This window comes from Aulonocara stuartgranti (assembly GCF_965226115.1).
Source record: "Aulonocara stuartgranti genome assembly, chromosome: 23".
In the NCBI taxonomy this organism is placed as follows: Eukaryota; Metazoa; Chordata; class Actinopteri; order Cichliformes; family Cichlidae; genus Aulonocara; species Aulonocara stuartgranti.
In genome coordinates, this window is record NC_138958.1 from 31,900,045 (window position 1) to 31,924,213 (window position 24,169).

The 24,169-nt window shown below is 40.5% G+C and overlaps 1 protein-coding gene across 1 annotated transcript in view; it reads right to left on the reverse strand.

Moving 5' to 3' along the window:
- Positions 1-24,169, reverse strand: part of LOC309701454 (voltage-gated inwardly rectifying potassium channel KCNH7-like) — an 88,107-nt gene that overhangs the window by 31,441 nt on the left and 32,497 nt on the right. Inside the window, exons 3-5 of the mRNA XM_082525664.1 lie at positions 22,549-22,704; positions 4,596-5,075; positions 2,319-2,533 (exon numbers count right to left, since the gene is read on the reverse strand). Coding sequence (XP_082381790.1) covers positions 2,319-2,533; positions 4,596-5,075; positions 22,549-22,704 — 851 coding nt within the window. The remainder of the gene's footprint in view (positions 1-2,318; positions 2,534-4,595; positions 5,076-22,548; positions 22,705-24,169) is intronic.

Consider the following 24,169-nt stretch of genomic DNA (forward strand, 5'->3'; position numbering starts at 1 on the left):
TGTTTACGGCAATATTTTTTCATCGTTTTGATGGTCACTGTAGTGGCTATATTAATTTCTTAAAGTTCTCTCTTTCTCTTATATTTTATATAACCACACTACTGACGGACAAGCGCATGTTTTTATGCGTTGTGGTTAGCAACAACTACGGAGCCCCGCTGGGGACATGGGAGAAAAAAAAATTAAGACAGACTTTTGTAAACTCGGGATCTCGCAAAACTTTTGCAACGACCTTTCACAATAAAGCTCAAGATCCTGTTGAGACTTTTCCAAAAAAAATGGATCACGTGAAAGAGCAGATTATTTACGGATGAGAATTAAAAAAAGAGCCGCCAGGTGCTAAAAAATAAACCTTAGACTCAAACGTTAGAACAGGCTTTTCCCCGCAGCACGCCGTGTAATAAATACTCACAAAGAAAATGGCGGCCTTTACAACTTGTGTCTAAAAATGTATAGTTTCATGCATCGGTTGAAACACTCGACTCCAGCTACATGGCGCGCAGCTGGAAACACTTCCCGCAAGTCGAGCTGCCCGAGATTCACAGAATTTACAGAAAATGTTACATTTTTGTGATTTATATCGTTATCGGGACGATAGAATTCTTATATCGGGGTATGAGATTTTGGTCATATTGCACAGCCCTAGCCACACGTGCACTGAGAAGTTCAAAATGTAATAAACAGCCTGTGAGGTGCAAGTCTGCTTTCCTTTTTAGCTGATCAGTTTCCTGGGTGAAGCCACCATCTGGCTGCAGTACCTGTGAGGTGGCCAAGGCCAACAGAGAGTGTATCTGTTCAGTTGCTTTAATTATAACTTCAAATAAACTCTGATGAGTTCAAAGTTGCTTTCAAGACATCTTCTGTCACTTGGTTGTCAAAGTCAGGTGTCCAGAAACCCGCTTACCAATCTAAGCTGTAAAGGAAAGTGATAGGATAGGAAAAGTATATTTTACAGTTATATTCTAGGAAGTATGAAGCTTCTTGATGCTTTCACCACTCTCATGCAGCAACTCTTCTGAGGTGTTGTATTCTACCACATGTTACCCAAGTCAATTAAAACCATATTAAGCCCTCTCTTACTTTGCACTTGTGTGAGAGGACATTGTGCCATTCTGTGGTCCCTCTGCCTCTGGCGTCAGTGTAAGGCCTGCAGCTGAAATTGGCTTTGAGCGCAAACAGTGGTCAGTTTCTGTGTCCTCTATCTGTTACACCATTAATTGGCAAAATGCAAAACTGAGACCTAATCAGTAGTTTCAAGCAGCACTGGCCTACTCCTAGGACTACATTAACTTATAGTTCCATGCCTCTCAGTCCTGGCAGGAAAGGTGAGAATGACCTCTTACACTGTTCGTAACTCTAGAAATATAGCCTGAGCTCTGGATGCTGTCTGACAGCTGTAAGAGAACACTTGGCTATAGACACCTCCAATGCTTTACGTATCAGATCCCTTGAATTTCAGTTAATCATCCTGATGCTGACTGAGGGCATTTGGGAGTGTGCATGCAATCTGCTGATAAAGTGCTCAATCTGTCCAAGTCTGATTTGTGATGATCATAAATGATAATATGATGAACATTATATTAGAATTCTAATATCTCACTGTTCTCCAGTCTGCACAGACTTTATTATTAAAATCATTACAAATAAATACAGACTAAGGGCCCAAGACATTTCAGTCTATTCCTGATTTTTTGAGTAGTCCTATTTATGTTGTTATTCTTATTGCAGTGCTGCCTCTGTTTGTTTGGGTGATACATTTGTTTTTATTTTATGTAGGCAAAAACCTTGAAATTACTACTTGTTTCTTCAAGAATGAAAACAGTGATGTAGTATGTTTTATTCCCTTCGCACTGTCCATAACAGTTTGAAGACCCAAATTCATGAGTCCTCAGATGACCAAACACACAGCAAGCACTGTTTAACTGAGGTTGGATAATTCCAAAGGAACAAGGTAATCCAAAAACTAAAACTGGCCTGAGCAATATATGAAAACCACACAGTGGAAAAGCACTGGCATCAAAGGCAAGGGGATGAACACAGCCAGAGAACATACGTAATCAGACAGACTGTCAACTATCAATAGGAATACAGGACTATAAATAAATAGAAAGAATAGAAACTCACAAGGCACAAGTGAAGAAAATGAGGCTGACAGGATGTAAATCCAATGAAAACATTTTTGTTGCGTTTGCAGGTCTCACGGGTAGTATTATTGTTATTTTAAGGATCCAACAGATCATTTTATGCCTGTAATTCTAAATTACAGGCCCTCAATTTTTCTCCCCATTCACAAACTTGAAACTGGCTCACGTCCTTACCTGTGTGACTTTGTCAGTGACATTGTGAGTGCGATCTTTGACTTTTGGGGCGATGATAGTTTTCTCAGAGGATGGAGGGGAGGGGCACTTCTTATCATTGTTTGCCTCTGAGAAGTTGAGCGTGATCAGGGGAATCTTGTTGATGGTGGAGTACTTGTTGAGGTTGGAGTCGGAAGTTGAGCCAAGCAGGCTTGATTTGATTTGGCTGAGTGGTCCTGAAAAAAGAGCACGGCAGAGGGTGGGTGTTATTATTAGAAGATGCCGTATCTTGTTTTATAGCTGGGCTCTTGTTGATCTGTTATGCACTGTCAGTAGTGTTTATTTGGAAGTAGTTGCGACATGGGTAGTGAGCATGGAGTGATTCCTAGTTTTGGAGTGACTTCAACCACAACACAATACCGAGAATACAAAAGATGCTGAAATATAAACTGTACAGCCTTTCAGAGCCTCTCATTAAAACATAATGAACAACACTGTTGGTGAATAAACAGAATGATTTAATGTGCAATCAGAGAGTGCAAGTTCCCATAGTTTGCCAAATCTAGTGCAGTGAACTCACTGTATAGATAAAATTATGTAGTATGATCAGTGAACACTTTGTATGTAGAACACAATCATATTAAAAACGGAACTGTGCGATAGCGCTAAACAAACTGACATGTGGCCCAATGAGAGTGAGAAAAGTGAAAACAAGAAGTTTGCTAATTCAGCTGCGTGAACCAGCAGAGGAAGGATACACTGCCCACCCCACAAAGCACAGTGATTGAGAGTCAAGGACAGAGAAACAGACAGTTGAGGATGAAAGAGTGCATGCGCAGCTTCAATACATGCCACAGTCAGGATACATCAAAGCCGTCATAAAAAAACAACTGAAAAGAAAAAAGCTGAAGCCATACCCCCAGCCATCCAGGAGCGAGATACTAGCCAACCAGGAGAGAGAAGAAATAGGAGGTAAAGGAGAAAGTGGGATTATGGAAAGGTGTTTGGGACGTTGGGTCAGTAGTCTCGGGTACAAGCATATCAATAATGTGGCATTACTAGTAAATAGAGCTTGACAGGGGCTCTATCAGTAAACCTTTAGAGGATTAAAAAGGGCAGACTATGATGCTAATGTTGCTATTAATGTGTATTCCATTTGATTACAAAGAGCATATGACTTTTAAAGAACCTGGTTGAATATGTACTGTACTATGCATTCAACATAGCACTGCAACAGTTCAATTAAGCATGTAAACAGTCAGGTTTCTTTCCATTCACAAAGACAAGATCCAGAGCTTGCACACAAGAAAGCAAAGGTTAAAGACAGTAGGAGGCATCATTTCTTAAGCATTAATTTATCCTCTTCAATGAACAACAAGCAGGAGAGAAGTTTAATGTGCTGCTTCCATGCAAGCATGTGCAGAGGTTACTGTGTTTTCTTTTTAGTGAGCACTTACAGAGGCTGGCTAGGTTTAGGCAGGTCGTGTAGTCATTTAGTGTCTTTCGAGGCCAAAGAACTTACAAACACAGTCATCTGCTGAGGCATTTGCATACAACATGAACCTTTTGTGGGAAAACTCATGCAACAAGCAGGCTTTGACATGTACACGTGTATCATTAGACATGCTGCTATTCACGATCTGAAAATGCAGCAGGTTGCCGTTAGTTACCTTTGATATTGCGACCATTATCTGTGAAGGTGGCAACAGAGTGGGGGAGAAGACAGAAAAAGGGGAGTGGAGGTGAGAGAAGAATTTGTGGGTGTCTATGATGATAAATGGGGGTTGCCGTTAACGACCCGCTAATGTCCCTGTGAACAATGCATTACAGGGAAGTAGATGTATTAAATGTATCTAAATAGGAATTAGAGGCAATTGGAGGAGACTGATTGAGCTGCAGGAAACAGGACCAGTATGGGTCACTCCTACCCTCAACCAAATGAGGACCAAAAGGTGGAAGATCAATACCACAGATTATAGATGTGACCATCTACTGAGGATTCACTAGAACCCCACATAGCTGATATTTTAGGACGACAGTCTTAGTAATTGATTAGATCTGTAAATAAAATATCAATTACATTTGTTTCTTTCTTATATCACATCAATTCAACAAATCAATAAACAAGACATCATCAACCAGTGCTGTGCACTTTGCAGTTTAATGTAAACTAATGTAAACTTTGTTTACCAGTTTAAAGCATTTAAAATAAATACAAAGTGATTATTAAGTAATACCATATATACAGTTCAGCAACTGTTGATGCATATCTGAAAATGTATAAAAGGACACTCTTACCTTCACTGGCATGCCGGTCCCTGAACACCATCTTAGAGTTGGACCCAAAGCCTTCCATGTCATGTACAGAAGAGGCCCTGCGAATACTGCACATACTCTCTCTGGAGGCAGTTGGAGTAAGGCCTGGGATTGATGGAGCTGCAATAAGCGTGTCCTCTTGGCTCTGGTTTTTTGTCTGGGCAACGGCCTGGTCCGGGTACATCCGGTCCCAGGGGCCTTTAGGCGACGAGTGGTCCAAAGGCTCAGACACAGGGGTTGAGCAGTGGCTGGGGCCGATGAGGGCACGGGTGTCATTGGCGTAAGAGGGACTGCAGCTCTCTCGAGTGGTGGGAAGTTGGTAGTCGCGTGTTGCTACTGAGCCGTCACTGTAGCGAGGAGAGTCTACCATGACGGCATCAGGGTCTTCCTGGGGCAGGGACTGCTTGCTGATTCCCAGGAGAGGTAAGGCTGGGAGACGGAAACGAAAGAATCTCCCTTTCCCTGACAGAAAACAAGAGAAAAATCAATAAGAACAAGTGGTCGCACTGCCTCTGTTTCTCCTATATTGTTCCACACTTATGCCACCAAGATAATATTTTTTTATAATAAGAATATGAATAACAACACTGACAAAGCGTCTCAATTCTGATTAGCACATGTTTTTATACAGCGCCAAATCACAACAACAGTTGCCTCAAGATTCTTTATATTGAAGTAAAAGACCCTAAAGAGGGTAAGACTTTTATTCTGAAACACAAAACTGGTATACCCCAATCCCCTTCGAAGCCTTCTCCAAAACCGCAGCTCAATTAATGTCCAAGCCATTCACCTTTATCTACTAAAACACTGTCAAACCTCAAATGGGAACGTGGGCCCAGTGAGTGAAATAAGATTTAAATTTCCAGCATATCAAATTTCACTTGCTGAGTAATCCTCACCTTTAAAAATAATCTCTCATCTGCTTCCCCGCTCCTCTCTTTCATACATCTGCACTCATCTTTCAGTGTTGTATATTTACAACAACTGTACATTTAGCTTGCAGACACTATTTGTGAGATGCTGCACAGAAACAATTTGTTTCTGCCAGCCAAATGTACAAATGTGTAGATATTTATTATATGCAGTATATATTTATATATTTATATATGCAATATTATAAATCTGTTGAAAAAATCCATTTGAAATTACTTGACACTTAAAAAACCTTACTCAATTTAATCGTGATGCTGAGCGCCATGACAAAAACTTTATTTACATCTACACCATGAACGCATCATAGAAAAAAAAGAGATGTGTTCAAGGTGTAAGCACGTTGTGGGATTTCATTTTCTTATTACTGAGCAAGAGGTAAACCCAGTCTAGCTATGGACAGAATGGGGACTGCCCATTCAATCATATCTATTATCCACCTGATCAAAGGTAAAGTAAAAAAACTTTTAAAAAAGTAAAGTAATTTGAGTTTTTCTTCAGGGAGTGACAAAAATAGCCCAGAAAATATGAGTATTGTTGCAAATTTTATCTCTAACCTTTAGCTTCTATTAATGGATTGGAACAAAATATTCTTGCATAGATTTGTTTCTGTCAAGCAGGGAACGCCTGAGGACAATTGATATCACATTTAATGTAACTGATCCACTCAATTAGTGTGAAGACTATTTGACTGTAGTCACACCCAAATAGCATAAAAACAGAGAATACAGTGGATTTTAATGAACCCTGAGAGACACAACCCCCTGTGACCTTGCGGCGTGTTTTTACGGTGTGTTTATAAGAAAACGTGCTTACATTCTTCAGCATCCCTGGTGATACCTCACATTTGTTTGCCAGCATCACTGAAAAGCCTACCAACACAGCTTTCTTAAAAAGACCCTGGCAGATCAACACAAGTGCTTGCTCTGCCTCAGGCACAAGTTCAGGCTTCAGTTTCCTTCAATTATTCATAAGGGAGGACATTTGTGAAAATACTATAGTGTGATGTGTAGTAGGGCTGAACGATTATGGAAAATAATCTAATTGCGATTTTTTGCCCCAATATTGCGATTGCGATGCGATATGCGATTATTTTTTAAGGTCTTTGTCTTCTGTATTATTAAACAAAGACAAGCAATACATCATATAGTATGGCCAATACTATATTACATTAATTTTAAACTGTTCTTTCCTGGAAGACAGACCTCTGTTATGATGACATGAGGTGATGCATGAATTGATGACTGACATTTTTATTTAACTTCTTCAATCACAACAGTATATTTGAACATACACAATAGTTTATTTTTAGCTTACAAACATCTGAGCATAAAGTGCTGACAAGGAACCCTGGTGTAAACATTAAAATGAAAGTCAGTACAATGTGCAGATTGCAGAAATATACATAAACAAAATCAGTGGCTTTACCACACTCAGTTTTTTGACATCTGTGAACTACTAGACAGTCATTCAATTAAAAAATAATATTAAATAAATAAAACTAATAAATAAAAAATACACACATCTTACTGATCTCTGCAGTCAGTAACATTACACATAAAGTGCAAACATAATAGCAATTGTATAAACACACACACAAACACGCCTTTAAAATTTAAAGGCGTGAAATTGGACGGTCTAGCCTTCTGAATCAGAAGGCTAGTTCTGATTAGCGTCACCGCTGTCTCGGTGGAGTTTAATAAACTCGGCCGTCTGCTTCTTGCTATCTAAAATATAACCAGACACTGGCGTAAATTCTCGACTGTCTCATACTTCTGTTTAATAAGTTTTCTGTTTGACGTTTAGTCAGCTGTGTGAAAACCAAGGAGGAACCCACCCGGGGGATTAATAAAGTTTTATTTTATCTAATCTAATAACTTTAATCTCAGCCAAACCGATTTACTCATGAACAAACAAAACACTGAAAAAAGCCCAACAATAACATTTTTAGGTTGTCTAAGTGACTTATATATTACGTTTAACCCGAGCAGCGAAACTCCGCGGTGATCTGAAAATGATGTGCCGGGAGTTGTGCCGTTCTCGGCCGCATCAGTAACCCTCGAGCTCCCGGCTAGCTGTCGAGCTGGTGGGTAGCAGACGCCTCTGAAAACGTCGAAGCACTTTTGCAAATATGGGATATCTTGATAAACCGAGCAGATATTTGATGTTTACACAACTACTTTCTCGCCTGAAAATATTTTAAAAGTTTATTTTGTGACCCAGAAAGATTAGTATGAGTAATTTTAAAACTTAGTAGCGGCCGCCATTGTTGGAAACTGGAGTTTGGCTGGGCCGCGCTATGAATTCTGGGATATGGTAGTAATTTGGACAGCCTTCGGCGCGTCGCTGTGACGTAATCGGTCTACAAATGCGGCCTCAGGAGGATGCAGCCCATGAATTTGGACATGTCCAGAGTATAATCGCAGCCTTTGCAGTTAGAAAATTGCACTTGATCATGTCGCGATATTATCGCAAATGCGATATATCGTTCAGCCCTAATGTGTAGAAGAGTCAGTCTTATAGGAGATTACAGAGAGTGCTTTAATGAGTGACTGATAGCTTCTGGAGAGATAGTAAAAAGTCATATTTCTGACCATATTGAAACATACGGCAGTTCTGAGGGATGATAGTATAACAATATAAGTTTACTGTAACGCTCCCCACCCCAAAGACACACACCATTCACACACACATTTACTTGGGTTGTACACTATATGCAAACACCATAAGACATGCTCAGACTTACAGGTTTTCACATACTGTATGCACTGCAAAGTCACCTGAACATATGCTATGCATATAACAATACTCTCTCAGCCTTTAGTCTTACTGCCATGGTGACACAGTGAAAATCAGTAAACACATCACATTATCATGTCTCCTTTGTATATTTTCTGCAGACAGCTACATTGTATACAACATACCGACATATGCAAATAGCGGAAAAGGTAAGGATGTATTCAGAAAAGTAGAATTAATGTTTGAGTGTTAGCAGGGAGCAGCCCGTCGCTTTATCTACCTCACTGCTTCTTCTACTGGGGTGAGACTGACAGGGAGGAGAGAGAAAAACTAACTTTAGACACAATGCCAATGTCTGTTTGGGTCAATGTGGTGTGTTTAAATTAAGTCTGGAGCCAGATGCTGATGCCAGAAGTGATCATCGGCATTTCATTTGAGATTCAGATTGGAAACTCCAATCTGGGATACCGTTCATATTCATCAGGATGAAAACAGGTTGAATCAGCATTCTCGTCTTTTAAAAGCGATTGTGAACAAAAGTCTGTTTCGTGAGAGCTCAGTTCTATTTTTCTAATCACACCACTGTAATATTACAATACTAACATGTTAGACAATTAATTGTGAAGCATTTCACAATTTTAAGGGCCAACATTGACTGCTAAAAGTGACACGTTATGAAAATAATGAACAATATTACTTGCCTCCAATTATTGTGCATGGAGGATAAGTGGACAATGTATGCCACAGCTCCTTAAATTAGTTTGTAATTCAGTCACACAGTCAGCGTGTGGTGAGAAAATTGCATGTACATTTAATTGTGGCACTGAAAGAGCCAAACGTTTCATGGATATGTTGCCCTTTTTGTGACTGCTGTTACTGCATGTACTGTATGCGTCTCTTCCCTCTTTACCCCTCCCGTTCCCTCCCTGCAAAATCTCACTGGCAGCTTTACACAACCAGTACAGTGGCCCTTGTTGCTATGATACCAGATAGTAATATTTGCACTGAATATTAATTGGGTCCTCAGATCCCCATGTTGGGGAGTGAAACATCTTGATGTAATGTGAGCATCATTCAGAGATTACGTTAGAAGCAGAAAGAGAACAACAACCCTCCATGCTGTGGTAAACGCAGGACAAAAACGATGGTGTGTCTTTTTGTCTCTGTCTTTTGTTCTTGAGCTTTTGCTGACATTACATAAAAAAGAGAGTTGTACAGCAGTTAATGTGTTTGCTAAGTGATTTGAAAGCAGATTTCTTTCACCTTAAGAGTTGTTTTCCTAGACTTCCAGCACAGCCCTAGTATTACTCACATGCTCTAGAGCAGGGGTCGGCAACCTGCGGAGCCGCATGTGGCTCTTTAGTCCTTATACTGCAGCTCCGCGTGGTTTGGGAAAATATATTACAAGTATTTAGCTGAAGTGTATTTTTTGTATTCGTTCTTTTTAAACTTGTAGTTCTAAATTGGAAGATTATTGTGACATTGAAATATAAAAATAAAATCAAATTTTATTATTTTTCGTCGCTCAAAATAAGCGTCACAATCGCGGAAGCATCTTTCTTGTAGTCGTCGTTCCAACACAACAACAGTGTGTTTGTTTTGATTTGTAGACCCCGAAAATGGCGCTGCGCTCCCACAATGCATTGCGGCGTGACGTCAACTCCAAAGCCCTATACTCGCCAATATAAACAATATATACAGTGTTATCTTCATTTTAGATGTCAAAAAGTATTTGCGGCTCCCAGAGTTTTCTTTTGTGTGGAAACCGGGTCCAAATGGCTCTTTGGGTGTTAAAGGTTGCTGACCCCTGCTCTAAAGGATAACATTTGTATTTCTGCTGGGTCCCAACTTTGCTCTCTGCTTATTTATTACAGAGGAAATTAGCCTGAGTTGATAGTCAAGAGCTTTATTTTATTTATTTTTTAAGTCAGGCAGTTGCCATCGGCGTGTGAAAATATACCAGAGTGATAATCAGTAAAGGTCCCTGGCTGAATTTGAAATAGAAACACTATAGAAGTCAGTGATCAGTATAAAACCTCACAGAAAGAAAGTTCCCCTTGGGTGGGCTCCTGCTGGGTACTCAGGGTTCCTCCCGCAGTCCAAAGACATATGTTATATTCACTGGTCACTCTAAATTGGCTACAGATATAAAGTACACGAATTACTTAAACTGCGTGGACAAGGGTAGAAAAACAAGTAAAGAGGGAAACACTGAAAGCAAAGAAAGAAAGACTAAGACAGAGTCTTAGTAGCCCTGAAGGCTAATCCTGAATAAACTGAAAAGCCATTTCCCCAACAGGAATTTGATGAATCTTTCCTCCTGAGGAAAAAGATAGCTCATAAATAATTTCCCCCAGCTGCTCTTCACTTCCTAGGCTCATCACCACATTCCCCAATGCACATAAGCCAGTGTGGTTGGTTACAGAAAACTATAGTGCGACTAAATGCTAAAGACAACACATAGCGCCATCAATCCACTAAATCTGCAATTCCTTGCTCGTTTTTTCCTGAAACCTATTCTGAACCTCCTGTTGTTCTACAGTTATAAACACATCATGTGGTTAGATTAGATGCTGAGCTGTAGTGGAGAGCTCAAAATAAATAGTGTCCAACGTGAAAATCTGGTGTCTAATGTAGAGATAGTAAGGAGACAAGCAGAAACCATTGTAACCTTTCAGCAGCATCATTTTTCTAACTTGAGATGCCTAGCATAGACAGAATATTTAGAAGAAGAACTGATATAGGCCTGGGCAAAGTAAGATAAGAGGTGAGACAATTTTAGAGCTACTTTATTGTTCTAATATATCACAAGCAGACAATCTCACATTATAGGAATGAAGGTACCAACAGTCTTAAAAGACAACAAAACTGTGTGAGGCCTTGCTTCCCCTTATAACTTACAAAGTTCTACGCAGGTTCAGTGAAGATGAATATAATAGTTTTGGTTGTCAGGGTTACAACAAATGACTTTTTGTACACTGCAGTGAAGAGCACCTGGCACACCAAATCCACACACTACCTTCTCCAAATCGCCCTGCATGTCTTCACCACCTGCACTCATGTGAAAATGAAACACCTTTAATCTTGATTTTGGAATTAAATACAGTATCTGTTTGTTATTTTTTAAAGCTTTTATCTATGTGACATTTACAGTCACCCATAAGACAAAAATTACAAATTATTAACCATTCTCTAATTTTGATATCTGCTCTTGGAACCTACTGATTATTTTATAAAATAGGCCTCTGGTTCAAACGTACAAGAAGCTCCAGTGATGATGTAAAGAACACAAACTTTTAGGCACACATATGCTTATTTGACCTGGATAAGTTTTTAGATTTGTCACACACAGCAGACTTAATTTGAACTGCATCTGTCAAATTTGTAGTGATCACATATTTTGTTCTGGTTTTACTAGTGTCAGCTCTCAATATACTGACAACATTTTCAACTATTCTGCTTCTCATCTTCCAAGTGATGCTCAGTGCTGGAGGAATTCCCTACTATTGCAACAATACTTATGAATTCATAAGAAACACAATACACAGCATAGTGAAATGAACCATTTTGCGCACATTTCTGTGTGAATTTTGTGAATCTGTTAGTGGCTCTTCTCTGCTGCATCAAAGCAATCCAAGTCGGTTGCAGAATGTATGACTCATCACTGGTTGACAGAGGGCAATTGATAAGCAGTGCCTAATGCATTCCTCAGATAGAGTCTAGATAACGCAATGCATGCATCATCTCCTCAGTAACAAGCAGTGTAAGGCTATTAATTAGAATAGTAACACTGTCTGTCTCACAGTCTTAAATTACATATTTAGCAGTTTTTTCATGAAAAATTCTGACAAAATTATTCATAATTTGTGAACATGACACAGGTTTCTAGAGTTTCTAGAGTTAAATGGATAAATAAACGAAGCACAAAGAAACCTATCCAGCATCGGGCCTTGACCCTATAAGCAAATCTGAACTATATCTGTGGAGGCACTCACTTAGATATTCAGACTGGAAACAGAGCTGGGAGAACTGCTATAGTGTTCAGACTGGGCCTTAGAAAAGTGAAATACTTTTCTAAGTGGGGGTGGGGGGTCATGGTTTGGTCCTGCCTTTGCTATTGTGGTTGATATGGGGGTAGGGACGGCCTTAGGGCATCTGGGGAGTCCCTGGGGACGTTTTCCCTGGAGGGCCTAACCCGGGGGATGTGGCCATGACCTGGTTAGGGGCTCTGGTAGCTCTTAGATGGTGTTTTCCTTGTGGCTGCGTACACCGGAGATGGGGGAGGGTCTGTGCTGGCGGACGTTGGTTACTGGCCTGGTAGCCTGGCTGCCCCTGGGTGGGTCCGGGACGGGTGTGGAGGCTTGGGGGTCTGGGGGTGCTCCCCCCCCGGTCTGGGGTGCTGGCTGGGCCTTGGGGGCTTGGGTTCTGGCTGTTGTGTCGCCGGAGCTGTGGGCAGGTGTTTTCAATGCACTTTAGAACAGCACACAGCAACACTACATATGAGCGGGCGTAGGGAGGTTTGGGGTCTTCACTCACCCCGGTTCTGTTAGCCTGTTAGATCCCAATCTGACGGCCAGCACCTCCTCGCAACTGGGGGGCTGGGAGGAGGTGCTGGCTGTCAGATTGGGATCTGGGATGCGGGGCCTCCCTGCTACTGCAGATAAGCAGGTGGTCCGCTTGGTGCTGTATTTATTATGTTGCTCTTTTTTTGTTTGCTTTCCAGGTGATCCAGGTGTTTTGTTTGTTTTTCTTTCTTTCTTCCCCCCTTTCTCACCGTCTCTTGTCCCCTCTGTTTTTCTTTCTCTCCCTCTCTTTCTTTCATTCTTTCTCCCTGTCCTATCCCCCAGTCATGTCTGTCCCGTTTGTAGCAACCGAAAATAAAATAAATACATAATTATAATAAAGGTCAATCAAATGGACCAATATGGCAAGGCCATGATGATCCACTTGGTAAAATAAATCCGCTTGGCATCTTTCTTGGCCTTAAGACAACAATTCTGATGGCTAAAGATCCAAACAGGACAAAAAAAAAAGGAAAAAAAAGAAAAGTGAAATACGAGGGCCTTATCAGTCACATGCACAACAGCCAAACATGGCCCCCTGTCATACACACACGCACACAAAAGCTTGACTATAGCCTAAGCATGCACACTGTCATAGTATCATACATAAACATGTATATAAACTGTATGTAAAGAACATGCATTCACACGCCACATGAAGCAAGGCAGTCTGTTCGAGTCCTCGTTCAATTACACTAATCTGAGGTGACCTTTGGTCTTCACGATGCTGCTTTATATGTCACAGACAGAAAATGGGGAAAGTGAAAAACTTTAAAAAAAGACAAGGCATCAAGAACACGTTCAAGAGCACAGCTGGGGAACGACATTATCCACTATTACACCGACAGCTCTGGGAAACCGAGGGACCCACAGCACTGCTCGAGTAGTTCATCAGGCCATCCTGAGCTATAATTGGTCCAGACCTTTGAAATGATAGCAGGCTAACACATAAGTGTCTGCTAAACGCTTGTGTCAACATGCCAAAGGAGCCATCTAGCTGGGAATTTCAGCAGCTGCCCTCGTGATTACTGCTGCTAGTACAGTTGCAAGATTAAAAAAAAAAAAAGAAAGTGAAAATGTAGCAGTCAATATGGGGATAAAAGTACCCCAGAGGTGTTTTTGCAGTAGTCAAGAGTACATGCAAAGATTAGCTTAACATGTCTGGAAAAACAGAAATAAGTGCACCTGAAAAGGGAATGACAAAGAAATACATAAAGAAGAATATAGCCTGTACAGAGAAATAAATAGACAATCAGGGAATCAAGTGTAAAAATGCTGAAGTAGCCAAATAAAAGTATAACTAAGATGATTACAGTGTTTTGGTTCTGCGTCTGTGTTTTAACTTTCTAGTTGTTTAAATATTCTATTTGGTCCCTGATTGGTCTAATGTGTTTGTGCTCATTGTAAACAGTTTGTGTTTTTGTTCGTCTTCTTTTTTTCTTTGTAAACTACATCCACAAATACTCAATAAAAATATTTTGAATAATGTGTTCATGCAGTGTTCTTGAGTCTGTTCTCCATGCCCTGCTGTTCATCCTTCCCACTGTTCCCCAGCTCTGTTGTTTCCTAGCCTTAGTGTGTTTTCAAGTTTAGGTTTCAAGTAGTTGCCATTTTCTTTGTACTTTACTTTTCATTTTTATTCAAATGTGTCATTAGCTTTCAACAAGTTGCTCACTTTTTGTTTATTTCAGTCTGACTGTCTTTGCATCTGGTATTTGGGTTCTCACACTCCACTCTGCATGACATACAATTTAAACTGGTAGCTGATAACATCAAGAAACAGGCAAAATTTCTTCTGACACAACGCATTTGTGCTAAATTGAGTCATCTTAAAAGTAGAGAGAGTATCTGTCTCCCAAATAGGAGCTGATTCCTTAGTAGAGGGGCCTGATAGCTGAAGAGTATGCCTCCTATTCTACTTTTACAAGCTCTAAGCACTACAAGTACAAGTACTACAAGCCAGCAGTCTGACAGAGAAGCGCTCTGTTAGGATAATAAGACACTATGACATCTTTAAAACATGCTTAGATTCTAAATTTAACAGGGAGTCAACGGAAAGAAGCTAATATGGGAGAAATATAGTCTCTCTTTTTAGTCCCAGTTAGTACGCTCACTGCAGTATTCTGGATCAACTGAAAGCTTTTCAGAGAGCTTTTAGAGGGACCTGATATTAGCTTTTTAGCATCAATCTGAAACAGGATGTTTCTAATTTCAGCAATACTGCGGAAATGAATAAAGACAGTCCTACATATTTGTTTAATGTGCATACTGAAGGACATAAAATATACCACAAGATCCTTCACAGTGTTACTGCAGGCCAACGTAATGCACTTTAAAGTAATTATCTGGTTAAAACGGAGGTTGTCTGATTTAGTGACTATCTGAATTTAGAAGTAGGAAATCAGAGCTCATCCAGGCTTTTGTCTGTGACATGCCTGGAGTGTAGTTGACTTGTATCATTTGGCTTCCTGGATAAGTACAGCTGGATATCTGCAGAGCAATTAAATTGAATGCAGTTTTTTCTAATAATTTTAAAAAGTATTGGTCCCAGCATTTAACCTTGAGGAACTCCGTGACTAACTTGTGTGTGAAGAAGAGTCCCATCTAAAAATTAGTAGATTTACATCTACAAATTTGCATACAGGGAGTGCAGAATTATTAGGCAAGTTGTATTTTTGAGGAATAATTTTATTATTGAACAACAACCATGTTCTCAATGAACCCAAAAAACTCATTAATATCAAAGCTGAATGTTTTTGGAAGTAGTTTTTAGTTTGTTTTTAGTTTTAGCTATTTTAGGGGGATATCTGTGTGTGCAGGTGACTATTATTGTGCATAATTATTAGGCAACTTAACATAAAACAAATATATACCCATTTCAATTATTTATTTTTACCAGTGAAACCAATATAACATCTCCACATTCACAAATATACATTTCTGACATTCAAAAACAAAACAAAAACAAATCAGCGACCAATATAGTCACCTTTCTTTGCAAGGACACTCAAAAACCTGCCATCCATGGATTCTGTCAGTGTTTTGATCTCTTCATCATCAACATTGCGTGCAGCAGTAACCACAGCCTCCCAGACACTGTTCAGAGAGGTGTACTGTTTTCCCTCCTTGTAAATCTCACATTTGATGATGGACCACAGGTTCTCAATGGGGTTCAGATCAGGTGAACAAGGAGGCCATGTCATTAGTTTTTCTTCTTTTATACCCTTTCTTGCCAGCCACGCTGTGGAGTACTTGGACGCGTGTGATGGAGCATTGTCCTGCATGAAAATCATGTTTTCTTGAAGGATGCAGACTTCTTCCTGTACCACTGCTTGAAGAAGGTGTCTTCCAGAAACTGGCAGTAGGACTGGGAGTTGAGCTTGACTCCATCCTCAACCCGAAAAGTCCCCACAAGCTCATCTTTGATGATACCAGCCCAAACCAGTACTCCACCTCCACCTTGCTGGCGTCTGAGTCGGACTGGAGCTCTCTGCCCTTTACCAATCCACCCACGGGCCCATCCATCTGGCCCATCAAGACTCACTCTCATTTCATCAGTCCATAAAACCTTAGAAAAACCAGTCTTGAGATATTTCTTGGCCCAGTCTTGACGTTTCAGCTTGTGTGTCTTGTTCAGTGGTGGTCGTCTTTCAGCCTTTCTTACCTTGGCCATGTCTCTGAGTATTGCACACCTTGTGCTTTTGGGCACTCCAGTGATGTTGCAGCTCTGAAATATGGCCAAACTGGTGGCAAGTGGCATCTTGGCAGCTGCACGCTTGACTTTTCTCAGTTCATGGGCAGTTATTTTGCGCCTTGGTTTTTCCACACGCTTCTTTCGACCCTGTTGACTATTTTGAATGAAACGCTTGATTGTTCGATGATCACGCTTCAGAAGCTTTGCAATTTTGAGACTGCTGCATCCCTCTGCAAGATATCTCACTATTTTTGACTTTTCTGAGCCTGTCAAGTCCTTCTTTTGACCCATTTTGCCAAAGGAAAGGAAGTTGCCTAATAATTATGCACACCTGATATAGGGTGTTGATGTCATTAGACCACACCCCTTCTCATTCCAGAGATGCACATCACCTAATATGCTTAATTGGTAGTAGGCTTTCGAGCCTATACAGCTTGGAGTATGACAACATGCATGAAGAGGATGATGTGGACAAAATACTCATTTGCCTAATAATTCTGCACTCCCTGTATAAAGATATGCGATGCAGTTCTTTTGCTACCATTAGTGTATTTTAATCACTGTAGTAAAATACTGTGGTCAGCCGTGTTAGATGAGCACAGACACCAGTCCAATTTCAAGATCATTTGACTTTCAGTGGTGCTATTTCTGTGCTATACACTCTAAATCCTGACTGAATCTCCTCAGACTAACCATTCCTTTGCAGATGATCAGCTAACTGTTTGAATACCACTATTTCAATAACTTTTAAAAATAACAGCAAGTTTAGAAATCCGTCTATAATTAAGGATCGATTAAGGACTTTTTAAAATAATGGTTTAATTACCACCACCTTAAAAGTTTGTGGTACATAGCCTGATATTAAAGACAAATGAATTAAATTTAAATTCGATGGATGGATAAAATTGAAGCATTAATGGTGAAACGTCTTTGAGCAGTCTTGTATACGGCTGGGTATTGTCACTGATTTCTAGAATCGATTCGATTCAATTCCGATTCACGATCCACGATTTGATTCAATTCGATTTAAATCTGGGAAATTTTGCCTCAGAGAGCCAGAAATATTATAATTCAGATCAGTACATTTACATATTTTTGTATCTATAAAAAGGAAGCTGACACTTGCAAGACTTTATCAAAGGTGTAAGCATCACAGCAGATGCCTTTGTGTCAAAGTAGCTGAAGAGAAAACACAGAAAAACATGAAGGTGATTTTCCTGGCCTGGGATTTTATAAAATATATTCTGCAGTACATCAAAAATGAAAGAAAACCATTAATCAACATATGAACATTACCTCTGAAGTTACAGCGGTTTTATTAGCGCATTATGCATTTTGCATAATTTTAAAAAGTTTACATTTGTTCAGAAGCCTATTGAACAGCAGAAATTAGGCTTTCTTTTCGGAAGCAAGTAAAAGGAAAAAAAACAGCAGCCGACAGCGCTGTAAACAACGGCAGACTTGTGCGTAACAAGCAAGCGAATAATGCAGAAAACAGATTTTTAGACGGGAAACTGTTCTTGAAGTATACTGAGAAAGAGAGAGAGAGCTGTGCATGAAGTGTGGTGGAAGCAAAACAGCAAAAGTCAGAGGGAATTCATGACGATGTTTTTGTGAAGCATAGTTTGGATCTTTTTTGCTGCTGGTTCGGTCAATATTGTTTGGAGAGAGATGAAACTAACAGCTTTAGAATCAGCGCAAAAAAGGCATAAACACAAAGTGCGGATCAGTTATACTAAAGTGAAATATCAATTATAGCAGACAGCAGCATGTGCAACATTAAGATTATAGTAGGTCTCTAGCAGTGTTGGGTAAGTTACTTTAAATTAGTAACTTAGTTACATTACTAGTTACTTCTATCAAAAGTAACTCAGTTACTTCAAGTTACTTGTTACTTTCAGAGTAACTAGTTACTAGGGAAAGTAACTTTGGTTTTACTCAGAATTCTCTTGTTAATGTGTTGCTTCCGTAACTGGATACCCAGCAAGATTGCCAGTCTTCTAGCTTGCTTACTTGCCACAAGTGCACTGTGCCACCTACCAATAGAAAGGAAAAAATAATGTGCACATTTCCACGAGAGAAATCCCACGCCTGATTCTATCCTAGCCTGCTTTTTACATCCAACACAAAAACTGCAGTCGTGGTGCTTTCGATTGTACTCAGAACTCGGAAATTCTGCCTTCTGAATAGGAAGATGTAGGTAACACCAGACTGCAGATGAGCTGCATACAGAGCTGGACTGGGACAAAAAAAATCGTCCCGGGCATTTTGACCATTATAGGAAAAATCATAAAACCTTTGAATGAAAATAACGCTGTTGTGACAGTGATGTACACTGTTCTGATGGGATATATGTATCAATCTATCAATTGTTTGTTGCAAGACTCAGATAATTATTTTTTTAAAAGTGAGACATTTAAAGGGAAGTGTCCTGATTTGTGCGGATCCTATAGACCTATAGCCCTCTTGAATGTAGATAGGAAACTGCTTTCTAAAATTCTGGCCACCCGCTTAGAAAATTTTTTACCTGTGCTGATAAGGGAGGACCAGACAGGCTTTATAAAGGGTCGAAACTCAGCCACCAATGTTAGACGCTTACTGAACGCTATTGTAGCTTTCAAGCAAAAATCTATTGACGGCCTGGTGCTTTCTCTCGATGCGGAGAAAGCATTTGACAGAATTGAGTGGTCTTATTTGTTGTATACTCTGGGCAAATTCGGCTTAGGGGAGAATTTTATAAAATGGGTCAAAGTTATCTACAATAATCCACAGGCAGCAGTCCTGACTAATGGACTTAGGTCTGATTACTTCAACACTCATAGGGGAGTTATGCAGGGCTGCCCCTTATCGCCCCTTCTATTCGCTCTGGCCATAGAGCCTCTTGCTGAGGCCATAAGGGCGACGCCCACAATACGTAGTTTAGAGATTGGACAGCTGTGTCATAAAATAACCTTATACGCGGACGACATCTTGATTCTTTTGACTAACCCTGTAACATCCGTACCCAGTCTCATTGAGGTGATTGACAGGTTTAGCCATTTCTCTGGCTATAGAATCAATTTGGCTAAGTCAGAGGCCATGCCTCTCGGTACTCTTTTCACAATGCCGGCTACTGTTCCTTCCTTTCCTTTTAAATGGTCTCCTAATGGATTTGTGTATTTGGGGATCTTTATTACCCCGTCTCTCGACCAATTGTACAAAGCCAACTTCACACCCTTATTTGGCAAACTCAAACAGGACCTAGAGCGGTGGGCGTCACTTCCTGTCTCCTGGCTAGGACGCATTGCCCTGATCAAAATGAATGTGCTGCCCAGGCTATTGTATCCTATCCAAATGATCCCCGTCTTGTTCTCTAAGAGAGTACTGAAGGACATAAATGGTTGGCTCACCTCTTTCATCTGGAACAAGCGCAGACCCAGACTCAAGATGGCAGTGTTGCATCTGCCAAGCTCCAGGGGCGGCTTGGATCTACCTAATATTAGATTGTATCAGCTTTCTGCCCATTTAAGATTTGTGAGCGACTGGGTTAGGGGTAAAACCTCAATCTGGTCGGATATTGAGACAGCTCTGTCACAATGCAAACTGAGCGATCTATTATTTTGTAATGATTTTAACGGAATTAAGGCCCTTTGTACAAATCCTGTAACAATCAACACCCTAAAAGCGTGGCGAATTGTCCGCCGTCTTGAGGGAAGATCGAGAATAACATCAACCTTTACCCCTATAATGAATAACCCTGCTTTCCCTCCGGGTTCTTTGGACCCCGGCTTTCAACGATGGTCTGATAAGAATATTAAGTCTCTTGGTGACCTTTTCTCGGGTGGTGAACTCATGTCGTTTGAACAGCTTACCAACAGTTACGGCTTGCCTAGACAGGATTTCTTTCGTTTTTTGCAAATACGACACTATATCACTCACAATACAACCCTTGCTGAGCACCCTGAAGTATCTGATGTTGAGAGGGTTTTGTTTGGGCAACAGCTGACGGTGTCTCTGAGTTCATTTTACCATGTGCTTAATGCTTTGACTACCACTGATGCGCAGGGGATTAGAGGTGTGTGGGAGAGGGAACTGTCGGTAACCATAGATGAAGATAAGTGGGATACCGTTTGGTCTCTCGCAAAAAGGATTTCAATTTGTACTCGGACAAGAGCAATCCAATTTAAGATTTTACACAGATTACACGTATCCCCTCACCGCAGACACCTCTTCAGCCGCTCTCTTTCCCCTGTGTGTCTTAAGTGCAAAACTGATGTAGGGACTTTAACTCACTGTTTTTGGTCCTGTTATAAGCTTCAAGAATACTGGGCTGACATTACAGGTGAACTGGGGAAAATCTTCCACGTTGATATAGAGATGGACCCTTTGTCCCTGATTCTAGGTCTTCCAAGTGACCGCCTAAAAGCGGCGGCCAACAAAAGATTGTATAACACTCTAACATTTGCAGCCAGGAAAAATATCCTCTTACAATGGATCAACGATAGGACTCCCACTGTCTGTGGCTGGCGCAAAATAGTTTTTGAACTGATTCCTCTGGAATACCTCACACACGTTATACACCACAGTGTGGGTCAGTTCTATGGGATGTGGTACCCCTTTTTGGACTATATTGGACCGGACCTTTCCGCTATCTTATTCAAAGGACTACTACACACGTGATCACCACCCGGGCGCTGTAAGACTGACTCACCACCTCTTGTATGTTATATTTTGTATTTTGTATCTTGTATTATGCCTTATTTAAGAGCTGTTGTGTACGTTTTGTGTTTGTACTGTTTTGTTGTTCTGTGTCTACTGTCGAGACACTGTCGTGTTAAAGGAAAATCTGCAATAAAAACAATGATGAAAAAAAAAAAAAGAAGTGAGACATTTTAAATGAGAATAAGAAAGTATTTCTTTGTGCCCCCCTTTCCCTTTTAATGCCCTACATGGACCCCTGGCAACACTTTGCTAGACCCGCCCCTGCACCAGCTGTCAGCTACTTAGAAAAGGATCCTGGTGTTATTTGTCTCTCAGAAACAGTTCATAACTTCCCTTCAACTCATTCATGTCACCTAAAATCCGCTGGTTTCCTCTTTCTGGCGCAAAGTGAGCGATAAATAAACAAGAGAGAAAAGCCGATCAGCTGATCATTGATCAGTTTCATGATTGAAGTAGAAACAGGAGAGGGAGGGTGAGAGGATGAGAGAAGAAGAGGCAGCTGTGCAGCAAACAGAATAACTCCAGCTTTGTGTCTTTTTCATTGTAGCTGAAACACAAACTGTGTTCCTTTTCACCTCAATACGAAACGCATGATATTTTCTCTGAATACGAGACGATTCCTTTTTTTTACGGGACGGTTGGCAACTCTAATAATTAACCTTATGAACAAAATAAAGTTCAACATCAGTAACATAGCACCACCCAGCTGTATAGAAACTCCGTCATGCTAGCTAGCACGCAGTACGAAAAAGTCAGCATAACGAAAATAAACTCCACCTAAACTTGGTTCATATCTGACCCAGATGGACTGCAGGTTATAACTTCTTACCTGAAGTTCAGTTCACCTGACACTCTCGGACCAGCAGCCGCTTCGGGTCTCTCCTCTTGCCTCCCTTTTCCTTCATCCACCTGCTGGCTTCCACCACTTGCTAATGTTATTGAATCTGTGGAAGCTCCGCGATAGCCACCACACGAAGTAACGAATAACGAGCCCCTCTAAATCCCAGTAATGAGTAACGCGTTCCCGGCTTTGGCATAATAACTAGTTACCGTGCTCGTTACCACAATAATAACGTAGTTACTGTAACGCGTTACTTAATAACGCGTTAGTCCCAACACTGGTCTCTAGTATATTTATGTATTTCTAATATATGTCCACCTTTATACGTGTATTATTTCTAACACTATATTTACTTAATGGTACAAACACAACCAGATTTGGGGAACGAATAAAAGCTCCGACCAAATGTCACAGACGGTCGTCTAGCACCGACCTTCTCCTGCCTGGGCCTTGCATGTTTTTACTCACATTGATCAGCTTTAGAAGGTGAGGTATGGTTTAGTCTCTCCAGCGAGTCACTGCTGCCTTCATCCAGGATGTAATCAAAGTTCAGGATGAACATCATGACCACACCCTCCTCGTTCTTCACAGGGATGATATGGGTGGCACAGAGGAAGTTTGAACCTAAGCAAAAGGAAATCACAGTTAGAAAGAGTTTTCTATTTGATTGACTTAACATGTGAGCCAGTGGCAGATACAGAATCTCGAAATTATGAGGCCCAATCAATCTTTGTAATTTTTCAGTCTGAAGCAAAATGGAAAACCTGATTTAAACCCGACATAGCAGGTTTCTAGACATTTTGACCCTGGAGTTTTCCATTAACACCCTTTGACATTCAAGCATCTTATTCCAGATAACGTTGCTCACACAGGCAGGTCTGGCAGAAAAATGAGGGTGAAAAGGTCAACAAGGCCTTTGAGAGGAAACCCACTGGAGCTCAATGATTTTATACATACAGACATGCGGCAAGTGTCCTTCACAGTTCAGTACAGTTGAAACATTGCAAACAGCTTACATCAAACCTAACATTAGCAGATTATTTAAATAATGTATCCCCTTGAATAATTAATAATTTCTTCTTCATGTAACAACCATGAATATTTTCACAGCAGTTCTCATGGAAGGAAAAAAAATGAGGCCCAATTACTAGAGTTGGCAATGGCTTCACAGTGGGAGGTAATTTAATACAACCCTGCTAGCTGCTAATGCCTCACATCTAAATGTTCCTAATTGATCAAATAGGAAAGAGGTGAACAAAAATAAAGCAGATATAGGAGACAAAATTGTAGACCATTCCTACCAGCTGACTTGTCCTAGCTTCAGAAAAAACCCTCAAATAAACAGAAAATATGATTGTTACATTTTTATTTTTAGGTTTGATTCCGTCTTTAATCCTACTCTAGGCTTAAATAGTAATTGAAGTGTTGCCAACATTAGTAAAGCTGTAGTACAGGAGCAATGAACAAAAATGAGATGCATGTTTATGTTTTAACTAATAAACATAGACATTGTTGGAAGATGCTCTCTCACACACTAGACTTGAAATCCTGGTATCACTATTAGGCTATTTATAGCTCACCCAGCAGGCACCCAGCCCAGCTTCTGGGGGAGCATAGATGCACTGCTGCTCAAACACCCTAAACTGCGATTCTTACTCTGCCTACAAAAGAATTGTGGATTACCACTCACTTTCTTATATCAGGTTCTCAAATGCTACTGTGCAGCTTTGTAAACCAAAGTAGTTCACAAGGCCTGGTTTTGATTTATGTTTTAGGAAGTCCAGATTTTGCAGGGCTAAGCAATATCCAGGGCCTAACAGTATATCAGTGTCACCATGGGTGGGTTGAACTATTCACTTAAATCTGGGGCGGGGGGGGGGACTACCGTGCCTCCTGTGACTACAGTGTCAACACTGTAGCACTGTAGCTTACAGATAATACAGAACATAAAGTCACAGCAGATGGTTGCCTCTTCTTCACCCTAGTTCTGCCTACTCACTCACAGGGAATGACCAGATTGCTAGTGTTCCCTCTCCAGTTCCGTACCTTTACCTTAAAATGACTCTTGGTGTAAACCGGCACTATATAC